The sequence below is a fragment of the Plecotus auritus genome (assembly GCF_963455305.1).
Source record: "Plecotus auritus genome assembly, chromosome: 2".
Taxonomy (NCBI): Eukaryota; Metazoa; Chordata; class Mammalia; order Chiroptera; family Vespertilionidae; genus Plecotus; species Plecotus auritus.
Genome location: NC_137771.1, coordinates 78,815,729 through 78,838,083, shown reverse-complemented (window position 1 = coordinate 78,838,083; position 22,355 = coordinate 78,815,729). Strand labels below are relative to the sequence as shown.

Here is a 22,355-nt window from a genome sequence, read left to right as displayed (position 1 = left end):
CCGAGGACATTTATCCGGCCCTCTGGGTGCCGCTGCCTGTCATGCTTAGCAGCCGACTTGTCCCGGGCCCGCAGTGCGCATAGGAATTTGTTCATGGTGTTTTTTTTTTAAACTATAGTCCGGCCCTCCAACGGTCTGAGGGACAGTGAACTGGCCCCCTGTTTAAAAAGTTTGAGGACCCCTGATAGGGCAATATTAGATCATTTACATACTGAGTTACATATAAGCACATACTGGATTATTTTATTTTCACAGTAGTCCAGTAGCCCTCTGAGGTGGAGATTACCACTGTTTTCCATTTTACACATGAGAAAACTAAGGCATAGATATTAAGAGTGAAATTTTATTTCTCAAGTTTTTTGTTTCATTTTTCCCCCACTGTTTGGGAATGTGGATGTTCAGATGTGAAGTGAGTGAAAGGCAGAGAACCATAGCAGAAGGCCAACATAGTTACTATAGGGTACATCATGATTAGTGTTACCCTAAGGCCTGCTGACTAAATACCCAGCCAAGGATTGTAACAGTTCTGTGAAGGGAAGTTTCTGATAATATGTTGATCAGTTATTTTTCTGCTAAATAAGAAATTCTTCAACTCCAGTTCCAATACATTAAACAAATAGTAACCATATTTAGATATAGTGAGGCATATTATACACTGAGTGGCCAGATTATTATGATCTCTGAATGCATAGTATTCTGGCCACTCAGTGTATATATATATTCTGTATATATTAGAGGTCTGGTGCATGAATTCGTGCATGGGTGGGGTCCGGCCAGCCTGGCCAGGGGGAGGGGACATGGGCGGTTGGCTGGCCTGCCTGCTGGTCGAACTCCTGGTTGAGGGGACAATTTGCATATTAGCCTTTTATTTTATAGGATATACACCGAGTGGCCAGATGATTATGCATTCAGAGATCATAATAATCTGGCTACTCAGTGTATAATCTGGTAGTGAAGGTAGATAAAAGATATCCATGAGTAATATTGTCTGGTTATTTGAATTTCTTAGCCAAACAGATTTTTTAAAACAACTAAGCTGCTACCAAGAAGGTGACAGATTTAATTGCTCTTTCACTTTGGTAAAAATGCCAATTTTCATAGTCAATGGAAAGAAAATAGAGAAACAGAGGGCATGGTTGATATATACGCATGACTTACCCCTGAATAACTAGGAGATGACCATATGGAATTAGCTGACTCTTTGACTCCATAAAATCTCTCAAAATATTGTTCTAAGGATAAAATGAAATAACATGTCAAAGTACAGGACTTTGGGAACTGAAAACCATTGGACACATGCAAGTTATTAAAAAAGAAGGTCCTTTCTTGACATTTTTATCTCTATTGGATCCTTTGCACTCTTTTTGTCCTCTCCTTCCCTCCGTCCCTCCTTTTCCCCTTCACCTCTACCTCCTTTCCTGTCCTCCCACTGATGAGGACACTGCTTGGAACAGTGGAGTTGGGCTAAATCAGCCATATTCCTCATTGTTTGCGGAGATGGTTATATTACTACAGTTTTCCTTTCATTACTCTTTTTCCTCCTCCCTTTGTATTCTTGGAGGAATTTTAAAACAATCTCTGGGTTTTCTAATTTGTTTCACTCAAATTTGCTCTCCTTAACTTTGCAAGATAAATTCTTCATCCTCTTCTCCCCTTATTTCTCTTCTCTGAAACATGGTGGCATTTTAAAAGGTAGATGTCAGTAGTGACCAGGGAAAGTGTCATTGTCTGGTTCTCTGCCTTTTGCATAGTAAATTCTCACAAAATGTGTTCATTAACTAGCTGGAAAAGAAATGGGTGAGTTATAGATTAATTTTTCTCCTTCATTTTTTTTAAAAAATAAAGTGTTGATGTGTCCTGAATTTGGAAACTTTACTCAAGTACACAGGATTATATGGCACCAACTGTTAAACAGTTGGGAACTGAAATACAGTGGGGGGCAAAAGCGGGTTTACAGTTGTTCATATGGAAAATAATACAGTAATTAATAATAATACAGGAATAAAATAAACTCATTTCACTTACAACTGTAAACCTACTTTTGCCCACCCCTGTATTGCTGTTTCTCCTGTTACTACGGTAGTAATGCAATAGGCAGAATATAAAGCTGCTATGAGGCAAAGGAGAATTGTTTATTTTGAAATATCAAAATTCTTTTTACTCTTTAGGCATTACATGAGTTTATCTCTGTTTTGTCACCTAAGAGAAATGGTGAACGTGAGTAAATAACTCTGAAGTGGAATCATCCAAAAGGAATATTAAATTCCCAAATGTCATCAGAGCATATTACAGGTGACATTCACTTTGAGAGCCTACATAACTCGTCTGTGTTCAGCTGTGTTTATTTGCTTCCACTTGTGAGTGCTGATCTGAAGGAAACCATTTCCTGACATGGTAAGGTGATTAATGTTTTCTCCTTCCATATTTTTAAAGGAAATGGCGAAAGTCCTTAATCACCCCCGTGTGTATGCTTTCCTGCACATACCAGTGCAGTCCGCCTCAGACGCCGTGCTCATGGCAATGAAGAGAGAATACTGCGTGGCTGACTTCAGGAGAGTGGTGGATTTTCTGAAAGAGAAGTAAGTCTCTTAGCACTTAAGAAAATGGCCATTTCTTTTTTCTTTTAAAAGCATGTGGCAAAATGCACTTATAGTAGCCACAATTAAAGGTACCAGAGAAAAGGTGAGACTTTTGAAGCTTTCAGAGCCTTTGCATCCTTAGGCACCTTGATGTGGTTTTTTGCTTTCTCTCACCTTCCATCTGTACATCATACAATGTTAATTTGTGTAGGATTGCTAGTGCTTCCAAGGTAATGTGTATTGTGACCATTTTTATACCTGACCCACTAGAGGAAAACTGCTTTAAGCTCTGCTCTACTTAAAATCTCTTTTTTGAATTTGCAGGCTGGTTTTGACATGGAGGTAGGCCACATCATGTCACTACACCATCAATAATTTTCTACTAAGTAGCATTTCTTGAATAGTATCTGGAACGCCTTTGCTTTTACATGCTATCCCTGTGCTTTACTTAAAGTTCAAATTGTTGTTGACCAAAATTAAGGCATTTTACACAATCTCAGGCATAAATGATCATTTTGTTTCCACAAAAACACTTGCAGTCCATAATTATATTCTTCAAAACTCCTTCTCATCATCACCAACATTGAATGCCTTCTGTGATTTTACAAGGAAACAGCAGTGCCAGCCAAGGTCATACAACTTTCTCAAATGGAGGGCAGTATTCTCCCTCTGGGGATATGTCATTTATCTGTGGCATGGATCTTCTTACTTTCCATAATTTTCTTCCATATATTTTTCTTCTGTTGTTTTTCTTAATTAAGACAACTTTTATTTCCATCTTCTTGTTTATAAGTATGTACCTTTGTACCATGTATTTTATGGTTATGATGGTTTTATATAAATTGTAAGCAATTATTTTTTTCCATCATCTATTAGTCATTTATCCTGACTACACTCAGATCTTTTAAAATCTTTTTCTTCTGTTTTCTTTCTCCTTCCTTCCTCACCTTTCCTTTATGTGTCTATCTAATTTGTTTACCCTCTAATCATTTTTTGATTATTCTAACCACCTGAAATAAAGACAGTGTGCATTCAGACAAATGTAGCTAATTGTTTGAATATTCAAGCCAGTGAATAGAAGGTATGTGTATTCTAGGATTCCAGAATAATGATCTCTAACTATATATAGCCTCCAAAGTAGAAGATGGAAGAATGACTGATCTCTACCACCTCTCATACTTTCTGATCTTGAACAGAAAGAACTGAGGTCAAGGCTAAAGAATAGGATTTTTATATTAGATCTGTCTGTTGTTGACCTGTATCTCTTTTTTACGTTTATTCTTGCTTATTGTAGGTAAACTTGTCTCGTGTAAGTGTCCTTTTGGGCACGCCAGCACTAATGAATAGAATGTTTTCAAAATTGGAAAAAAAAACACCCTTGCATCTGTGACATTTCTTGTCTCTTGTTTACCAGAGCAGTAGCAAATAATGCACACAATTCATACCTGTTGCACAAGGTTTTGCCAAGTGCAGACATGCATCCTGTGTGCAGAATAGACTAGAACACTTTCCAAATGGTTTGTTGTATTTATATGATTCAGTGAGGTTAAGGAATCAGCACCTCTTTTACCTCAATTTGGGTGAATGCTGACTCAGTTGTTTGGGGAACTAGTGTGGCTACTTCACTGGGCAACAATTTCACAACAAGTTCTAGCCTTTTATGTTGCTCCAAAGGTGGACCTGTTAAATTTGTTGCATCTTGAACAGTTTCAATAGCATTCATGAGCTGTGTAGAGGTCAATGATGATCACGTCCAAGTATTAGAAAATAGTTTCTTTATTCATGGGCTAAGCTCCTAATCCTTTCTTTGGATTCCAAGTTACCCTGAGGCATCCATGGAGCTTTCCTGAACCATTCCAGCTGGCTGGAAGATCCCAGAACCAAGTACTCCACTTAGGCATCTCCAGTGTTTCCAGCTCTAGCGGTCCCAGGAGAGGATATTGGAGATGCCTAGAGAAGACACCCATCCCACATCCATTGATCCACAGTTTCAGTTTCAAATGCTGTGAATCACTGGAATTGTAGAGTATGGTCTAACCACTTAACATCCCCAAGAGGGCTTATTTTTTTTTTTTTCAACTCTGTATTATGTATATGCAGTGAGGGCAGAAGCAATCATGGTATACAATTTCACACTTAGTTGTAATTTTATAATCTATAAGATGTATTGAAAGACTGTAGCATGCAGCCAATAAAATATATCTGATATAGATAGCTGATGACTGAGAATAATTACTAGTACCCTTTGGAAAAAAAATAAATCGTATTATCACTATCAATATGCTAATCCTTGACTAGTTTTATACAGTTCATCAGCCATAAAACTGTATATTTAGTTCAGTCCATCCCGTTGTTGCTTGTAACATACCCTCACTTCTGTGAGGACACTATGATCCAGCTTTGCTCGCTAGTGAGTTTCCCTGTCCTCTCAAGGAAGTGAACCCGCCTAGGGAATAATTTTCAACTAGAATGGACATTTAGAAATAAATTGCATATTTTAAACATACCTCTGGTCTGATATTCTGCTTATTTCTTTCTATAAAAATACTACAGCTTTGTGCTTATTGGAAACACCAGAGTTTCAGCGGTTCTATAGAACCACTAGTCTGGATAACAGATTCAGCACAAAAATTGTTTTGTCCAGTTTATTGAAATTCAATACAGTATTGTCATTCTTAGAAAAAGGATCTAGCACTCTCATGTCGCCCTGTTTTATGCTTACCACTGTGCCCTACAGTGGCCCTGGCCTACAGCCCTGCGAGGGGTGCTCTCTCTCCTGGTTTTCAGCTCCTGTTATAAATGGCCCCCTTTTCATTCGCATGTCCTTTCCTCCTCAGAAGTCTTTCAAGCCTTTTTTTTGTGATAAGCCCTTATTTTTTCCCAGCAGTGTGAGGCTTCTTAAATAGTCATCTTATCAATTAAAGACCAGGTATTTTCTAATCTGTTTCCTCAACAAATTCAGTCTTTAAAAAAACCTATAGCACTTAAGACTAAAATCCAAACTATGGGAGTTTCCCTGAAGCTTCGGGCTCATAAACGCTAATTCAGCAGCATGCCTGGTGCCGTGTTTCTCAAACAGTGGAGGTGAAATCTTTTTAATTAATTTTCTTTATAGTTGAAATTGGCCCGAGTTATTACTGGGAGCAATATAAGTTTACATACGAGCCAACTTGAAGCTGATTCATTATTCCCTTCATTTGTTTGAAAGTTGGCAACTGTTATCATAACAGCAGCTGGATTGGAGATAACCTAGCAGAGCTGGCACATGTTGAGGCCTATGGGAGTTTATTAAATCATGCAACCTTTGCAAAGAAAAGTGTCTAAATTACTTAATACACTAATTTAAGACAGTAGGCCAGAGCAGACAATCATATGACTTAAATTATTATAGTCAGATGCATTAATCAGTCAGAAAATTAACTAAGAAATTTCCTGTTTTTATTTAAGTAGATAAGATGATTTCTGGAAATATATAATGGGATTTGTAGGGATATGAAAAAAAAAAAACCTACCTAAAACAAAGCAAGAGGTGCAATTCTAATTTTAGATTCATGTTTTTATAATTTTTAATAAATACCTCAGAAATTTATTTTTTAATTACCTGCCACTAACTGCCTCTTCTTTGATCTTTTAAGCACATAATTGGGATAAAAGTATAAAGCTTGAATTATTTTTATTTTCTTGTGTAATTTTGAGAGTTATTTCCCAGTGAGAGGAATTTTCACTTTGATATGGTCAGGATGATGTAATTTGGGTTCCCAGGGCCTTGGACATAGACTTTATTTGTCCACCTCAGTGGAGCAGTATTGTCTTTACACAATTACTCTCCAAAATCTACACTAATAAAAGAGAAACATGCAAATTAACCATCACTCCGCTATGTCCACCAGCCAATCAGAGCGAGTATGCACATTAAACCCAACAGAGATGGTGGTTAATTTGCATACACAGGCCAGAGTGAAGACTGAAGACAGTGTACAAGGAAGAGGGAGGGAAAGCGGAAAGTGGAAAGCAGGGCAGCGGTGGTGGCAGCAGTGGTAGGGAAAACGCTGAGGGGGGAGGGGGCGGTGGCTGCGGCAGGAGGGAAAGTGCAGGGCCGTGGTGGCAGCAGGAGAGAAGCCCGCCATGGCAGGCTTCGCACCCTTCTCTGCTTCGCTCAGGCCGCAGGAAGCCCTATTCTTGCAGGAATAGGCCCAAGGTAGCCCTATTCTTGCAGGAATCTTCCTGCAACGGGCCTCTAGTAAACCATATATTCACATATGTTAAAAAAAATGACAACATGCAGAGTTCTCCCACTATATGTTCTAATGCTAAGTAAAAGATCCCCAAGTCCTCAGATCCACACAGGACTATGGGAAAGCAGTATGTAAGAATGACCAGAAATGAAGCAGTTTATCTATTCGGACCTAACTGTTTACACAAACCGTTTTATTGAAAGTCCAGTGTGGCCTTTTGGTCTGTGTTAACTAGACCTTAAACTTGGGAGACCAGATCCATCTCATTCACTCAGTAACTACACTGTGAATTCATGAGCACTATATTTTTACCTGCAAGTAGCATAGATGGAAAGTTATACCTTACTGTAGCATCTTTGTGTTGACTTCTAATTCCATGACATTATCCAGCTCAGGATTTGCCAATATCATTTGTTAATGTACAATCTACAGTGGATAAAATATTAACCCTTTTAGCATTGTGGCGTCTATTTGCACACCCTTGAGTTTATTGTACCCAGAGATTGCCTAGTGAAGTATAAAGCTTGAATTATTTTTATTTTCTTGTGTAATTTTGAAAGAGTTATTTCCCAGTGAGAGGAATTTTCACTTTGATATGGTCAGGATGATGTAATTTGGGTTCCCAGGGCCTTGGACATAGACTTTATTTGTCCACCTCAGAGGAGCAGTATTGTCTTTACACAATTACTCTCCAAAATAAACCATATATTCACATACCAATAACTAACAACCAATAACTAACAAGCAATAACTAACGAGCACTGAGGGGTTAAGGGGGACCTTTTTGTGGGGAGAACTAGAGGGAAGTAACAGCCTTGCGGAGAAAGGTTTGTTCTCTGACCTGTCCACTGTGTACTCAGACAGTGAAGGGGCCCAAAGGGCATGGGGCTAGGTCGCTTGGCAGGATGACTTCTGAAAGTGAGTCACTGACTTATCTCATGTTGTCCAGCCTATCTTATGACATACTTTCCCAGTCTATCTCCAGAAAATGTTGCTAAATCATTAACATCCTGAGTTATTTTTCTTCCTTTCATTAGTCCCCATCATCCATGTGTCCTGGAACACAATCTGATAAAAGACAAGTTATGTTCAAGTTGCATTTTATTCTGTTTTTTCTTCTATCTTGTTTTAGTACTAGTGTCTTGGAGACACGAGTAGCAATATTTGTCAGATTAGAAGAAAAAGAAATTGAAATAAAAAAGAATGATTCAGCAAGGATTGGATAATTAAGGTTTCTTTCAGATGCATTCCCAGATGTGTTTTTGTTCACTGAATAACCACCTCCAAAATAATTAGGGAAAATACTTCCCTCAAAGATATTTTCTGGCTTTATTTCATCACTTCTTATACCTTTAGGTAGTTATTTTGGGTGTCCCTAAGGTCTTGTTCACTGTTTTATATTTTCTTATATTTCTTTCTGAGGTAGTGAAGTTCTTTTATTTTCCCTTCAGTCCCTTGCTATTTTTCAGTTTTTTCAAGAGAATGAATACATATCATTGGAACACTTATACAACAGAAAAAAATGGCTTTTTTCTTTAGCAACATGGTATATTTATATTTAGAAGATTTTGACATCATCTGCTAAATTCCTTATGATTTGGAGATTACCCCAAATTTGATTCAGTAGTGTGAAGACATGTAAATTTTCTATTGATTTCGCTTTCTGTTTTTCTTCTAGTCTGGTCAAGAGAGAAAGTTCATCATTCCTAATCTCCTTCTATTTTATATCCTTCCTGTATAATATGATTGTGTTATTCCTTTCAGAAACTGAGACACTATGTTCCTTTAACCATTTGTACATTTTTCTCTACCTCAACATTGGTTGTACACATAAGGGTCAAACCCTATATCTGTGAAGTCATATACTAATAGTAAGCATTTTTCCTTTCAGAGTGCCTTTCCTACCCCGGGGGACTAACGCATTGTCATGATATTGTCACAAAAGCCTAGCCAAATATGTAATATGAGTATTTTTATTCTGTTCCTATAAAAAAATGCCAGGATTTACAATGCTTAAAAAGCCCAGACTGTTTTAATGCGTAATGGGACTAGATGCTTGATTTCTGCTCTGGAGCAATTTTCCTACCAATTCTTGTAATACATATTAATGATTCTTTTTATATATATACTAGAGGCCCAATGCACGAAATTCATGCAAGGGCCTTGGCCCCGGCCCCAGCCCCCGCCCACCGCCACCAAGGCCAGGGGGCCTCTGCCGCCTCTGCTGCGGCCCCCACCTGCTGCAGCTTTGACTGGAAGGAAGGACGTCTGGTCTAATTAGCATATTATCCTTTTATTACTATAGATATTTTTTATTGATTTCAGAGAGGAAGGGAGATGGAGAGAGAGATAGAATCATCAATTATGAGAGAGAATCATCAATCAGCTGCCTCCAGCATGCCCCACACTGGGATTGAGCCCGCAAACTGGGCATGTGTCCCGACTGGGAATTGAACCCTGACCTCCTGGTTCATAGGTCGATGCTCAACCACTGAGCCACCCCAGCCAGGCAGTGATTCTTTTTTCTTTTCTTTTTTTTTTTCATTTATCAGTTTTCTGCCCAGCACTGTAATAAATGGGACAGTAAAATATCAATAATAATATGGTAATAGTAATAAAATCAGTGGCTAATATTTTTTAGTTTTACTTTCCTGCCAAGCACTGTTGTGACGGCATTGCATATATTAGTTTATTTAAACTTTAAAGCTCAAGGATGTCAGCAATCTCCCCGTGGTCATGCAGTTAGTGATAGAACCTTGATGAAAACTCAGGCCATGTGATTCCTGAGCCAGTCAGTACTGAACCACTGTGCTGTACTGTTATGCTAATTGAAGGCATGTTGCTCTAGCAATGCAAACAATAATATGGACTCAACATTGTTGAAGAGATAGAATTTTCACTATGATCTTGGAAGGAAGGATAAGGAACATAGGCATGAGTGTCAAAGATGGCTCCCTGGTGTCTTGGCTCAAGGCATAGTAGAAGGTGATGTACTTAACCCAGATAGGAGAATGAGAACAAGGAGGAATTTGGGTGGAAGTGATAATGAGTTTAGTTTTGGACATATTGAATTTGAAATGCTTATGTAGAAAATTGAGGAGAGAGCCCCTAAGCTGTAGAAAAACTGGGTCAAGAGCCCATGAGGGAGCTGAAGATTGAGGGATAAATGCTTGGGAGTAACCAGCATTTTCGTAGTAGATAAAGCTGTGTTGCTGAGGTCATTCAGAAGAAAGAAAGTGGAAGGCTAGGAACAGAAGTCTAGAAATCACCAACATTGGAGTGATGGAAAAGGAGAAAGGATCCTGTGGCAGAGGTTAAAAAGGCATGGTCAGGCCAATGAAGGAGGATATCCAAGAAGAAATGACACTACAAAAGCCAAGTGACATTGCAGTTTTAGGAAAATGAAAATGGTAAAGGTCAAATGTCAACTAGAATTGCCTCCTGTAAGTAGACACGGGGCTAGGTGCTCTGTGTTATATGAAAAAAAGTATTGTTGGATTACTTTCCCAAGTACTGTAAGTGGTCAAAGGCTGTTGAGATGTAGTGATGTCTCAGATCAGAACAAGTCTCCATGCATCTCTGTTGACTGCTGCATCCCCAGTTTTTAGCATAGTGCTGGGTTTGTGCGCCTTGATTCCTATATATACAGCATCGAGAGATACCCTTTTGCCCCCATCACCATCCTGTATCCACAGTATCGAGGGACATAAGAGCAAGAGGCAGGATAGTATGTAGGTGTATCGGTTAATAATGTGGATTTTGTAATCAAAGAAAACACGATAATTTCAAGAGAAACATCAAAAGTGCTTTATTCAAAGTAATGTCCATCGCTAGCTACACATTTCCCCATCTTTCAGGTAATTTGTGGATACCGTCCCAATAGAACTTCTCTTGTTTTGAGGCAAACCATTCAGAGACCCAATTTTCCACTTCTTCGTATGTTTTGAAGTTCTGCTCAGAAAGTGCGTGTGCCGTCGATCAGAACAAGTAGTAATCTGAAGGAGCAAGGTCTGGTGAATACAGCAGGTGGGTTAATCTTCCCAGGAAATATCTTTTAACATGTCTTTAACTGGTTTTGAAATGTGTGATGGTGCATCATCATGAAGCAAAATTACTTTGCCGTGTCTTCTGGAACATTCTAGTTGTTTCATGATCAAAGCATGGTTAAAATTGATTATTTGTTGTCAGTAGTGATCAGTATTAATGGTTTCACCTGGTTTTAGAAGCTCATAATACACCACACCTTCCTGATCCCACCAAATGCAGAGCATTGTCTTCTTTCCAAAGCCATTTGGCCTTGCAGTCGATGCTGATGGTTAACCTGGATCAACCCATGAGTTTGTGCATTTGGGATTCTCAAAATAAATCCACTTTTCATCGCCAGTCACAATTCGATGCAAAAAAGACTTTCTTTCGTGCCATTGAAGCAACATTTTACTGATGACTTTTCGGTTTTCCATTTGTCTTTTGGCCACCTTGCACAGGATAAAAGCTGTGCCTTGCTTCCCTGATATACCTAAAATCTTTCCCGTTGCTTGTAAATGATCAGAAATTATTTGCTGAGCAACATTTAATATTTCTGCAAGTTGTTTTTGAGTTTGACACGCATCTTTATCCAATAATGCTTGTAATTGTTGGTCTTCAAACTTTTTCGGTTGACCTGGACGTTCTTTGTCTTTCACATCAAAAGCATATAAAGCATATAAAGCATATAAACCAGTGTCCACAAGTATCTTGAGATGGAGCATGTTCACGTTTCTTCAAAATAAAGCAATGAATTAAAACTTCCCGCAAATGCTCTTTTTTTTGGCACAAAATTCGACATTTTTAAGTGTAAAAATATCTGATGTTAACACCTTCAGAAAATTTGACATATGAAGTTTTGAAGCTTGTCAATACAACAAAATAGCATACATATCAAATCGCATATATATCAACATATGTGTAACTCCATCTATTGAAAAAATCCGCATTATTAACCGGTACGCTTAGTACTTGTTCAACTAATGCCACTTACTCTGGAACCAATAAAATTAAGGCTTAGAATAGTATTTCTCAGTCTGTTTTAATTAAAGTCCTCTTTTCATAATCAAGAAAATCCTTTGCTCTTTGCAGAGAAGCTGATATATTACCTTTAATGAAACATAATACTCTGTCTTCTTAGAGTCTGTGTTCGGAGAATCCCTGCTGGTTAATAGCTAACAGTAATTATTAGGTAACATGTATTGAGTGTATAATATGTTGAATGTAATATGCTCAGTACTTTGCATAGATTAACTAACCTAATTTTCACAATAGCACATACTAAAGAGGAGATATTATTACCCCATTTTATAGGTGAGGAAATGAAGGCACATAGAGCTTAGTGACTTGTGCAATCACTGGCTATTAACTGGAAGAGTTCAGATTCAAGCACCAGCCTGGTAACCACCGAACTTTAGTCATTGCTACTGTGGCATTTAGCCTTCCAGTTAGGGTGATATTTGGAAATATGAGGGATGATCATACTTTTCCAATTAAAAATAGTTCTATAGGGAATTTTAAATTACACACACTTTCTCCTAAATTTTAATGTATCTTCCTATAGTCAGTGTCCCTTCTTTTCCACTCTCACTTGCCATGCAGGTAGAGAGGCACTGGGTAAGGGGGTGATAAAAAGCTGTTTTTGAACATGACCACATGGTAAAAACTACAAATAGAAGTAATGAGTAGTTTATCTGTACCAATGTCTTTAACTGTGAACTGCAGTTTCTGTGAGAAGTGTGTGTACAAGTACACGTTTTAAAATAAAAGTGTTGTATTTCTGGTTATTATATGTTGCAGATCTATTATCCTACATAATCTGCTGTGTTTCTAAACCTTTGTAAGTCCTCATTTCTGCCTCCTGTTTATCTTTCTTTCCTAGAGCCAAGTATATTAATTCCTCAGCTCAACTTCCTGCTTATAAACAGCCTCAACCCCTAGGACTGATCCATTTTATCACTTGCTGCTGGCACAAGGAGTGAGTCAGTTATTGGTCACTCTTGCTTCCCGTACTCAACATTATTCTCTGAGGGACATTTACTGAATCTGCATTATTACATTTAGTACCTTATGTTCCTGAACCAGGAAGAACTCAAGGGAGTAGGTGCAGTGCATGTGACTTGAATGTTCTACTAGACTTTGCAGTAATATCTGAAAGGTTCTATAACTAAGTCAGCAGCAAACAGTGAGGAAAATGGGATAATGTAACCCATAATTGTTTTTTTTTATTTTTAACTTATCTTTATTGTTGAAAGTATTGTAGGTGACCATTTCTCCCTCATTGCCCTTCCTCCCCCATCATTGTCTTTAAAGATTGAATCTCAGACTATTAAGATCTGACCAACTTGAATTCTGGAAGTAAGACCCCTCAAAATCACTGTGAATTAATATGAATTTCAAAGGAGCCAAAATCTTGCATTTACTCAATATTTGTTGCTTATAGACTACTAGTAGCCCTGCACACGAATCTGTGTACCAGTAGCTCGCTGCCACCCTCCAGTAGCTCTCTGCCTGCTGCCTCGCCCTCCTGTAGCTCCCCCCCCCGTCCCCCTCTCACCGCCGCCCCTCCCCCCCTCATAGCTTGCTGCCCTACCCCCTCCTGTAGCTCTCCACCGCCTGCTTGTAGCTCGCTGATCTGTGATCCGTTCATTACGTGATCGGTTGTTACGCTTCATGGAGTAATGACCATTTGCATATTACATCTTTATTATATAGGATATAGGCATTGTTAGGTATAGAATATTAAGAGATTAGTAAAACTTGGTAACTGTCTTCTAGTGACTGACATACTTATTGGGGTGGGAGGAGCATAAATGTTTATTATAGGCTTTCCATGGATAAGAAAGAAATACTGGTTTGATCTTATGTGGAGTACCACATGTTATAGGACCTAAAAGTATGGAACTGGCTTAGTTGGGCAGCAGGTGGGAAGGACTCATGCAGGTTGTGAAGCTAATTAATATGTTATATGTTAGCAATTTATGTGGTCAAATTGTCACCTGCTGAATCTTGGGAGGATAGACCAAGTATTAACTAAGTCTGTAGCAATAAAAGTGTCACCAAAAATTCAGAATATTAAATATCAGCTGTTCCTTAGTGATCTTAGCAACAAGGAACTCAGACAAGGGCTAGCCAATTGCACACTGAGATTTAAGAAAACAAACTTTGCTAAGAAACTTTGCTCTGTTTGTGGATTACAATCTAATTACGATCTAATTTGATTGAGACCCCTGTAATTTTGAGGTTTGCAGGCTTGCAAAAGCCAAGCAAAACAATTATAAGCATTGGCTACAGTGCCACAGCCACCAGAGAAGGTAGAATCTGTTCCCCCTCATACACTGTTGCAGTTTTCTGGCAGTGATGGAATTAAGTGTGTTTTATATGGCCTCAAGGAGGTCAACAGTAAATTTAGAAGCAGTATGGGTCGTGGATAGAACAGAGGACAGAAGCCAACAATAAAAGGTAGAGTCCTCAAGTTCAAAACTATGTCCAGACATGAATTTTTACTACATTCTACATGAAACTGACAAGAAATAGAGTGGAAGCATACTAAGATTTTAAGAGAATTGGGTTACCTAAGATACACCAGGATTGTCTGCATAACCTGTGACTACAACTCCTAAAGCAAGTTCCAGGCCTCAGATCAGCACCAGAAGGAAGCAGTCATGGAATCCACTTAGACGAGCCTGTCCCTTAATGCCTGCCCACGAGGGGCCATGGAGGACAGGAGCAGTGGGAAACAGTGAACTGGAGAGTTTCACTCAGGGGAAAGCCAGGGCTCATCAGTATGGTAAGAACTTCTCAGTGCCAGGCGGAAAGTCTTCATGCCTCCTGCAAAGCAGGTCTTGAAATTCCTATCCAGTAGTTGCTTATGTGGGTTTCCCATTCTCCTGTTTCTCAAATGGAAGTTTTAAAAATTGTAATTATCTCATACATACTCCATTTTAAATGGGGAACTTGGGATTGCCCTTCAGTTTATAGCCATCGGTCCTCCGAAAGCCACGTTTAAACTTGAAAAGGTCAGCACATTCAGTAGAGGTCATAATGGACAACAGGACAGGTTAAGAGGATAGGCTTGGGTTACCCCGCTTAGGCAAATGGTAAATTCTGCATGTAGCAGGCCGTGTGGCCAAACAACAGAGACTGTGGCAGAGACTACAAGTTGTCTCCCTCCATCCCACCTTCCCTCATTTTCAATAGCACCCTTTGTTTTCAGATGGGCACAGGCCACTCAAACTAGCTTAGCCTTTCTTTCAGCTACCTTTGACATGTGGCTAAGTTCTGACTAGTTGGATGTAATCAAAGTGACAGGTGTGATTTGAAGAAAGCATTTAAAGGGGAGGAATACATACCCTTCATTGCCCTTCACCTTCCTACAGACTGGAATGCAGACTTGATGGCTGGCGCTCACATAGGCCACCTTGCACACGATGAAAGCTGTGCCTTGCTTCCCTGATATGCCTAAAGCAGCTCTCCTGCCTGCTCTGGACTTCACTTACACGACTGCAAAGTAAACTTCTACTTTCTTTATGCCATTCTTTTTATTTCATACCAAACTATAACTTTTATATACATAAATATACAAAAGCTTTTTAAAAGTTTTGATGTTATGGTTCGATAGCTATTCCTATTAAGAATTGAATTTATAATCACCTCTAAGCATCTGCTTCTAAGTACCTAGTTGTTTTCTCTTAGGTGTCATACCTGGTTTTGCACACAAGCCAATTTATACTTTTTCTTTTTTTAATTTTTTTTTGCTGGTGGTGATGTTTTCATTTTGTAAAATGAATTGTTTCTACTAAAACAATCTCACAAACTAAAACAATATTTTGGCATATTATTGTTTGTCTTTTTTGAATAGTTATCAGAAAATACCATTTTGTGAAAGACAAAGAAATTTAACTCTTAGATCTTATTTTTTTCTAATATCAAACAAGAATCAGTGTTACCTCATTTTTTTTGTTTTGTTTTGTTCTTGATTTCTATTCTGTGATGTGTATGTAACAGTTGCTTCAGCCTCAGGGTTAAGTCTTTTCTTATAGCTGATCCTTCCATCCCCTGATTCCATCACACTACATAAAAAAATAAGGACAAGTTCTTACGTATATTTCTTCTGCCACCATTTCCAATTCAAGATGCCCAGTACATTCAAGTTGGCTTGCTGCCAGAATTACTATTTTCATGTAGCAACAGAAATAGCTCATGTTTATCTTTTGTCTGTGCAGGCTTATTTCCAACCCAGTATTTCCTCTGATTGGTGTAGGGTTACTTGCATGATCTGCTTCTGCTTTAATTTGTGTCTTAAATTCTTAAAAGAATTTTCTCCTTATAAACTAATTTATTTTTATGAGTGGAATCAATAGTTTCTTGTTAAAAAGCCTTTAAAGTGAACAGACCTCTCTTCCCTTATTTATTAGACTAACTAGAGGCCCGATGCACGAAGATTGGTGCAAGAATAGGCCTTCCTTTCCCTGGCTGCCGGCACCGGTTTTCCTCTGGCACTCAGGACCCAGGCCTTCGCTCTGGGCACTGCCTCCTGCCTTCGCTCTGGCTGCCGCCATCTTTGTAGCATTAATTTGCATATTCCCTCCTTATTGGCTGTGGACGCCATCTTTGTCGTGAAGTGACGGTCAATTTGCATATTACTGTTTTATTAGATAGGATTGTTTTTAGTCTAATCATATAAATACGACCAAGCATCAATCTCCTTGGAAAATGCCATTTTAACTCCACTGTCCAATAATGAATCTTTTTTTATATACTTTTCCCTTATTTGTTGTGGATAAATCTTTTAATTGCATCTTGAAAAAATATATTATTTTTTTGAAGTTTTTTTTCCAGAAATTTTTATTTAATTGTTCAATTTGTTCTATTTCTTATCTACTGTTCTAATTTTGTTTCATTTTTTAATTTCTCCCTTTTAAATAATTTGAACTTTTAAGAATCATGATGCAATTAAACATTTAAAAATTTAAGAGTGTTTTTCTAAAGGGGGAAAAATAGATACAGAAGCAAAGAAGCATTGAACAGACTGTCAAACTACAGCAGGAAGGCAGAGGAGGTTTTTGGGTGGGGGGCTGTAAGAGATCAACTGAAGGACTTGTACGCATGCATATAAGCATAACCAATGGATAAAAGACACTGGGGGGTGGGCAGGTAAAGGCATGTACTGGGGGGAAGGGGAGGGTGGGGGGAGGTCAATGGGGGAAAAAAGAGACATATGTACTACAATTTTTAATACTTCAAACAATTAAAAATAAATAAATAAATAAATAAATAAATAAATAAATAAATAAATAACAAAAAAAAGAAATTAAAAAAAGAGTGTTTTTCTACTTGTAAAAAAGACATAATCCAGGTACATAGGGAGTTTAAGAAAAACTGTTGCTTAAATTATAATGAATTTTAAAATAGTATTTCTTGTGCATGAAAGATATAAGTATGTTTCCTCTTTCTATAGCAGCCTTGGGCAAACTATGGCCCGCGGGCCGGATCCGGCTGTTCTATCCAGTTCTCTTGCTCTCCCCTCTGCTCCTTTACTTTTGAATTTATATTAGTTCACACAAATACTCCATCCATGCTTTTGTTCCGGCCCTCCGGTCCAGTTTAAGAACCCATTGTGGCCCTCGAGTCAAAAAGTTTGCCCACCCCTGTTCTATAGGCTAAAATAAATTTGAAATCCCAAAAATATACTAATAGAAAAACAGCATAAGCATAAAAATAGCCTTAGAATTATGACTTTTTCTATATACAGCAGGTTCTTGAATAATGTCATCTATATATATAAAAGGCTAATATGCTAAGTGTCCATCTGGGTAATGACATCATGTAGCAACACCCAGCTTCCTCTCCCTAGCAGTGACTAGCCTCCTTGCAGTTTCTTCAGCCCAGGAACACTGCTTGCTTTATATAGGCAGGTGCATACATTTCACACTGTAACCAAATGTCTGTGAAGCATTTCCCCATGCCTCATCTCATTTGGTCCTCATAGAAGTCCTGGAGTACGTAGATAGGAGATTTGGTGGAATCCTATTTTCTTTTCATTAGCCAGAAAATGGAGATTTAGAAAGTTTAGAAATTTGACCTGACTCAAAAGAAGTAAGAAATGGTGGACCTTGAAAATGACTTCAGGTTTTCTCACTGTGCAAAATATAGTCAAAAACTGCTGCAGTTAAATATTTTACCCTTTGTTCTCCCTGTGTGATCTACAATAATAATCTGTTTTGTGTTGATATTTACTGCAGTGTTGCTGACAATTACCAGAAAGAGAAGTTGGGGTGCTTCACTGGGCTGGAAAAAGTATAGCTACAGAAAAAGCAGGTCTAATTAAGCAAGTTTATTCTATATCTATATATATATATAAAAGACTAAGTTGACTCATGCATGTGTGATACATATAAAGCTTTTGCTGGCACCAATCGCAAGTGTGTGTTTCAATCTGTCATTGTCGATCATGAATTTGGTTGACACTTCTATTATAGAGAAAGGGTGAATAGCGATACAAGAATATTTCTTCTAATTAATTTCCTTTCAATATGCACGAATTCGTGCACTGGGCCACTAGTTATGTTATAACATTGATGAAGAAAAAAAATAACGATTCCCAGCAGAGGCCACTGTCCTTGTGGAGTGTGAACATTCTCCCCATGTCTGTGTGGGTTTTCTCAGGTGCTCCAGTTTCCTCCCACGTTCCAAACATGCACAGTTAGGTGAATTGGCATGTCTACATGGTTCTGTTGGTGTGGGTGTGGGTGTGGGTGTGGGTGTGGGTGGCCCTGCAATGAGAGATGGGGGCATGGGGTGGGCACCTTACACTCTGAGCTGCTGGGAGTGGCTCTGCCAAGCAAGACCCTGAACTGGAATAAGCAGGCTGGAAAATCATTATCTGACTTGTTTTTATTAACCCTTCTCAAATGTATTAAAGCTCACATTTAGTTCAGTGTTTAATACTAGCAGTGTTTTAGGTCTCTGCTAGAAGTTTGGCGATGTTTTTGTGACCAGAATTATGCCCAGGAACCTAACTCTTATTTCTATCAATTAGCATAGGGTAGAATTGGTTATTTATTGTTTCATTTAAGGTGTGGTTTCCAAGAACCTATCCACGATGTTAAGTGAGGACTTACTATTTATTAATACTCACTGCCCTCAAATAATAATTATATTGATTACTAATATTTATTGCACACTTAAATGCCCCAGTCACTCTTCAGATCGGTTGAATCCTGGTGCAGACTCCAGTGTGTTCTGCGGGCTGTCGTATCTCACACACTCTGCTCTAATGAGTGCTACCCCAACACCGGCTCAGAGACCACCTGTCTGTACACTCTTTGCTGTCAGTGTACAACAAAATCATTTGACATTTCCAAAACATCAGTTTATAAAATCGGTTGAATTGTTTATAAAAATTGACTCATTAAACCTAAAAAGAATGATACAGCATAGTCATTTATTACTCCTTTGTTCAGACATTATTTTTATGACTTCTTAGAGATGATTTTTAACTTTATGTGTTTATTGGCTACCGTAGTACCATCTATTAGCAAGTATTTCTTAGAATGGGAAATTCAGATGTTTTTGCTGCAGCTTCTAGTTGTAATGAATCCTTACAACGACTCTAGGAGACAGGTTTCATTGATACTTTACATGAGAGACAACTAAGACACAGAGACCTGAAGTTGCATAGGTAGTAGGCTGCCTGGTGCAGACTCCAGTGTGTTCTGCGGGCTGTCGTATCTCACACACTCAGCTCTAATGAGTGCTACCCCAACACCGGCTCAGAGACCACCTGTCTGTACACTCTTTGCTGTCAGTGTACAACAAAATCATTTGACATTTCCAAAACATCAGTTTATGGTGTGTTTTTTAGTAATTCACTTCAGTCGTGTTCCAGAAATGTCAGTCCATAATGAATTGGAGGGAAAACCGGTTACTCAAGAAGCACTGCTCTAAATAGAGTGCCTTTTTTGCTGTTTGGTGCTTTTAAATTCATAATTTTATTCACTTCTCACAGTAACCCTTCAAAGTGTATGTTGCTAGTCCTGTGTTTTAGGTTGAGAAACTAAAGATCAGAGAAGGTATATATGTGGTGGATTTGGAATTCAAAGCCTGCTTTTTATTCTGTAACACAAAGAAACATATTCTTCTGTCCCTGGTAACATTCATATTGGAACATTTAACTACCTATTTAAAACATTTCAAGACATTTTTTCTTTTTGCCAGTTATCTTTATAAATGAGAAGTTAGATTGAATAACTAAGATTTGTTTATAAAAATTGACTCATTAAACCTAAAAAGAATGATACAGCATAGTCATTTATTACTCCTTTGTTAAGACATTATTTTTATGACTTCTTAGAGATGATTTTTAACTTTATGTGTTTATTGGCTACCGTAGTACCATCTATTAGCAAGTATTTCTTAGAATGGGAAATTCAGATGTTTTTGCTGCAGCTTCTAATTGTAATGGCAGACTGTGATTTAGCAGTTCCTCAGTGTCCTCAAAGTAAAATAAAAAGGTAAGCTCAACTATCTTAATTCCAGTCTAACTAAAAAATGCTGATATTTTCCTTTGTTTAGCTTTTCCTTTTCTATTTTCCAGCTATCTCTGTTCTCCAGAAACCCTTACCTCGCTCTGTTACAACTGCACTTCATTCCTCCTCATGGCCCATTTTCTTTTAAAAAATGACCCCTGCTGCCTGTCCCACCTTCTCCACTTTCCATCCCTTTCTTGGTCAGCTGTAATCTAGTTTCTGCTCACTCTCCTTCATCATGACTACTGTTAAATTCCTAATGGTAGACTCCAGGAAGTCTTCCTATTTTTTTTTTTTTCGTAAGTTGGCCAACCCCACCTCCTTGAATCAGTTTTGGTCTTTCCCTTCCTCCCTCCTTTTTTCCCTCCTTTCCCACCCTCTCCCCTCACATACATATATCTGATCTATCTGGCTGTTGAATGAGAATTCTCCACCTGTGCGTTCTTCAAGCACCCAGTTCTCACCTTTCCCACTTACTCTTCCTGCCCTCCTTTTTATCTTAGTAAAAGACCCCATTACCCATCTAACCAAATCAGAAGCAGTTTTTTGGACTTACTTCCCACCTTTACCCACCCAGTCCAATCTGCCACCAGGTTCCATGAATTTGATCTACCAAGGGATCAGGTCTGCCTCCTCATCCCCACTGTCTCTGCCTCATTGAGAACGTTCTCTTGAATTCTATCTAAATCCCTTCCCTAACTGTAGGCTTATTCCCTTCAATCCACCCTTTAGTGGAGAAATGTTCTTTTTAAAATACAAACCTTGTATTTCTTGGATCAGATTCTTCCATAGCTCCCCATTACCTTCAGTACATGAAACAATAGCAGTTATACCATCTACCTTCACTGATTTGTACCAGCTGGCAGGAACTGTGCAAAGTATCTTACCTAACTTCCTTACAGTTTCTCTCCATCGTGGTACTTACCACACTGCTCTGTGTTTGTGTATATGTCTCCCTCCAGAGACTCCCCGTCCCCCAGGTAATTTCATGAGTCTTCTCATGTGTGTATCTTCAGCACCTATTACAGTGCCTAAAACATGAACCCATTCCATCTTTGCTGAATGAAGGATTTCTGTTGTTGTCATAGGACATGCAGATTTCAGGATCCTCTAGTAGAAAAGCTCATGGGAAAGACGCAAAGACTGTTGACTTGGGCAGAGATTAGTCCTAGGTCAAGGGAGCCAGGGCCCTGTTACTCCGCACAGCCCCCTCTTTCCAGTGCTTAGGCTGTATTAGCACCTGACAGCAGCAGGACTGGGGAACGCGCAAAAATGACGATCCCTGTGGCTTGGTTCAGTGCATACAGCCACCTCACACCTACATGCACCATGTTTTAGCACAATGATTGTATTGTGTAGAAAACAGCCTTGGAAAGTCAGCTTCCTTTCTAGCTCTAGTTTGTCTAATTCTTCACCACTGACCATCCTCACTGAAAGACAGGGATTTCATTGTTACTGTTTTAAGACAGCTGTTCTTCCAAGCTATTTTCTGTTTCTTAAATGATCGACCTTCACACAGCATGCTATCCTATATTTAGCAGCAAAAACTGTTCTTTTTAATTCTCTTTCTTGGGTGTTTAATTTAAAAAATACAAAATTTAATTTAATCCCTCTATATCTGAGATGTTTTAAAGGTGTAAACTAAGGTTATGAACACTTTTAGGTCAGGGTTACCAAGAGGAATTTGACATTTCTATGAATAAGAATAATATCAAGAGTTACAAAAGCTAATATAGAATTGCAAGGGCTATCAAGCTCCATGCTTGAGGCCATAAATTGATTGCCAGCAGGGGTCAAACAGGAGTCTGCTTTCTCTGAACCCCTCCCTTGGGTAAGCCATGCAGTCTTCAGTGCACCAGCAGAAAGGGCAGAGTGGTTTCCTCCTTCAATAAATTGCTGGAATATTTGCCTCTTCAGGGACAGCTAGACATAGAGCCCAAGATTATTTTTCTAGAATCAAGCCAATGGATATGCAGACAGGCTCCACA

The 22,355-nt window shown here is 38.6% G+C and overlaps 1 protein-coding gene across 4 annotated transcripts in view; it reads left to right on the top strand.

Moving 5' to 3' along the window:
• Positions 1–22,355, top strand: part of CDKAL1 (CDKAL1 threonylcarbamoyladenosine tRNA methylthiotransferase) — a gene marked incomplete at its 5' end in the record, with an annotated part of 690,467 nt that overhangs the window by 459,320 nt on the left and 208,792 nt on the right. For 3 of the 4 annotated variants that reach the window (XM_080655025.1, XM_080655024.1, XM_080655023.1), the window contains one exon: positions 2,434–2,579. The exons of the other annotated variant lie outside the window; for it this stretch is intronic. In XM_080655025.1, coding sequence (XP_080511151.1) covers positions 2,434–2,579 — 146 coding nt within the window. The remainder of the gene's footprint in view (positions 1–2,433; positions 2,580–22,355) is intronic. 4 annotated transcript variants of the gene reach the window in all.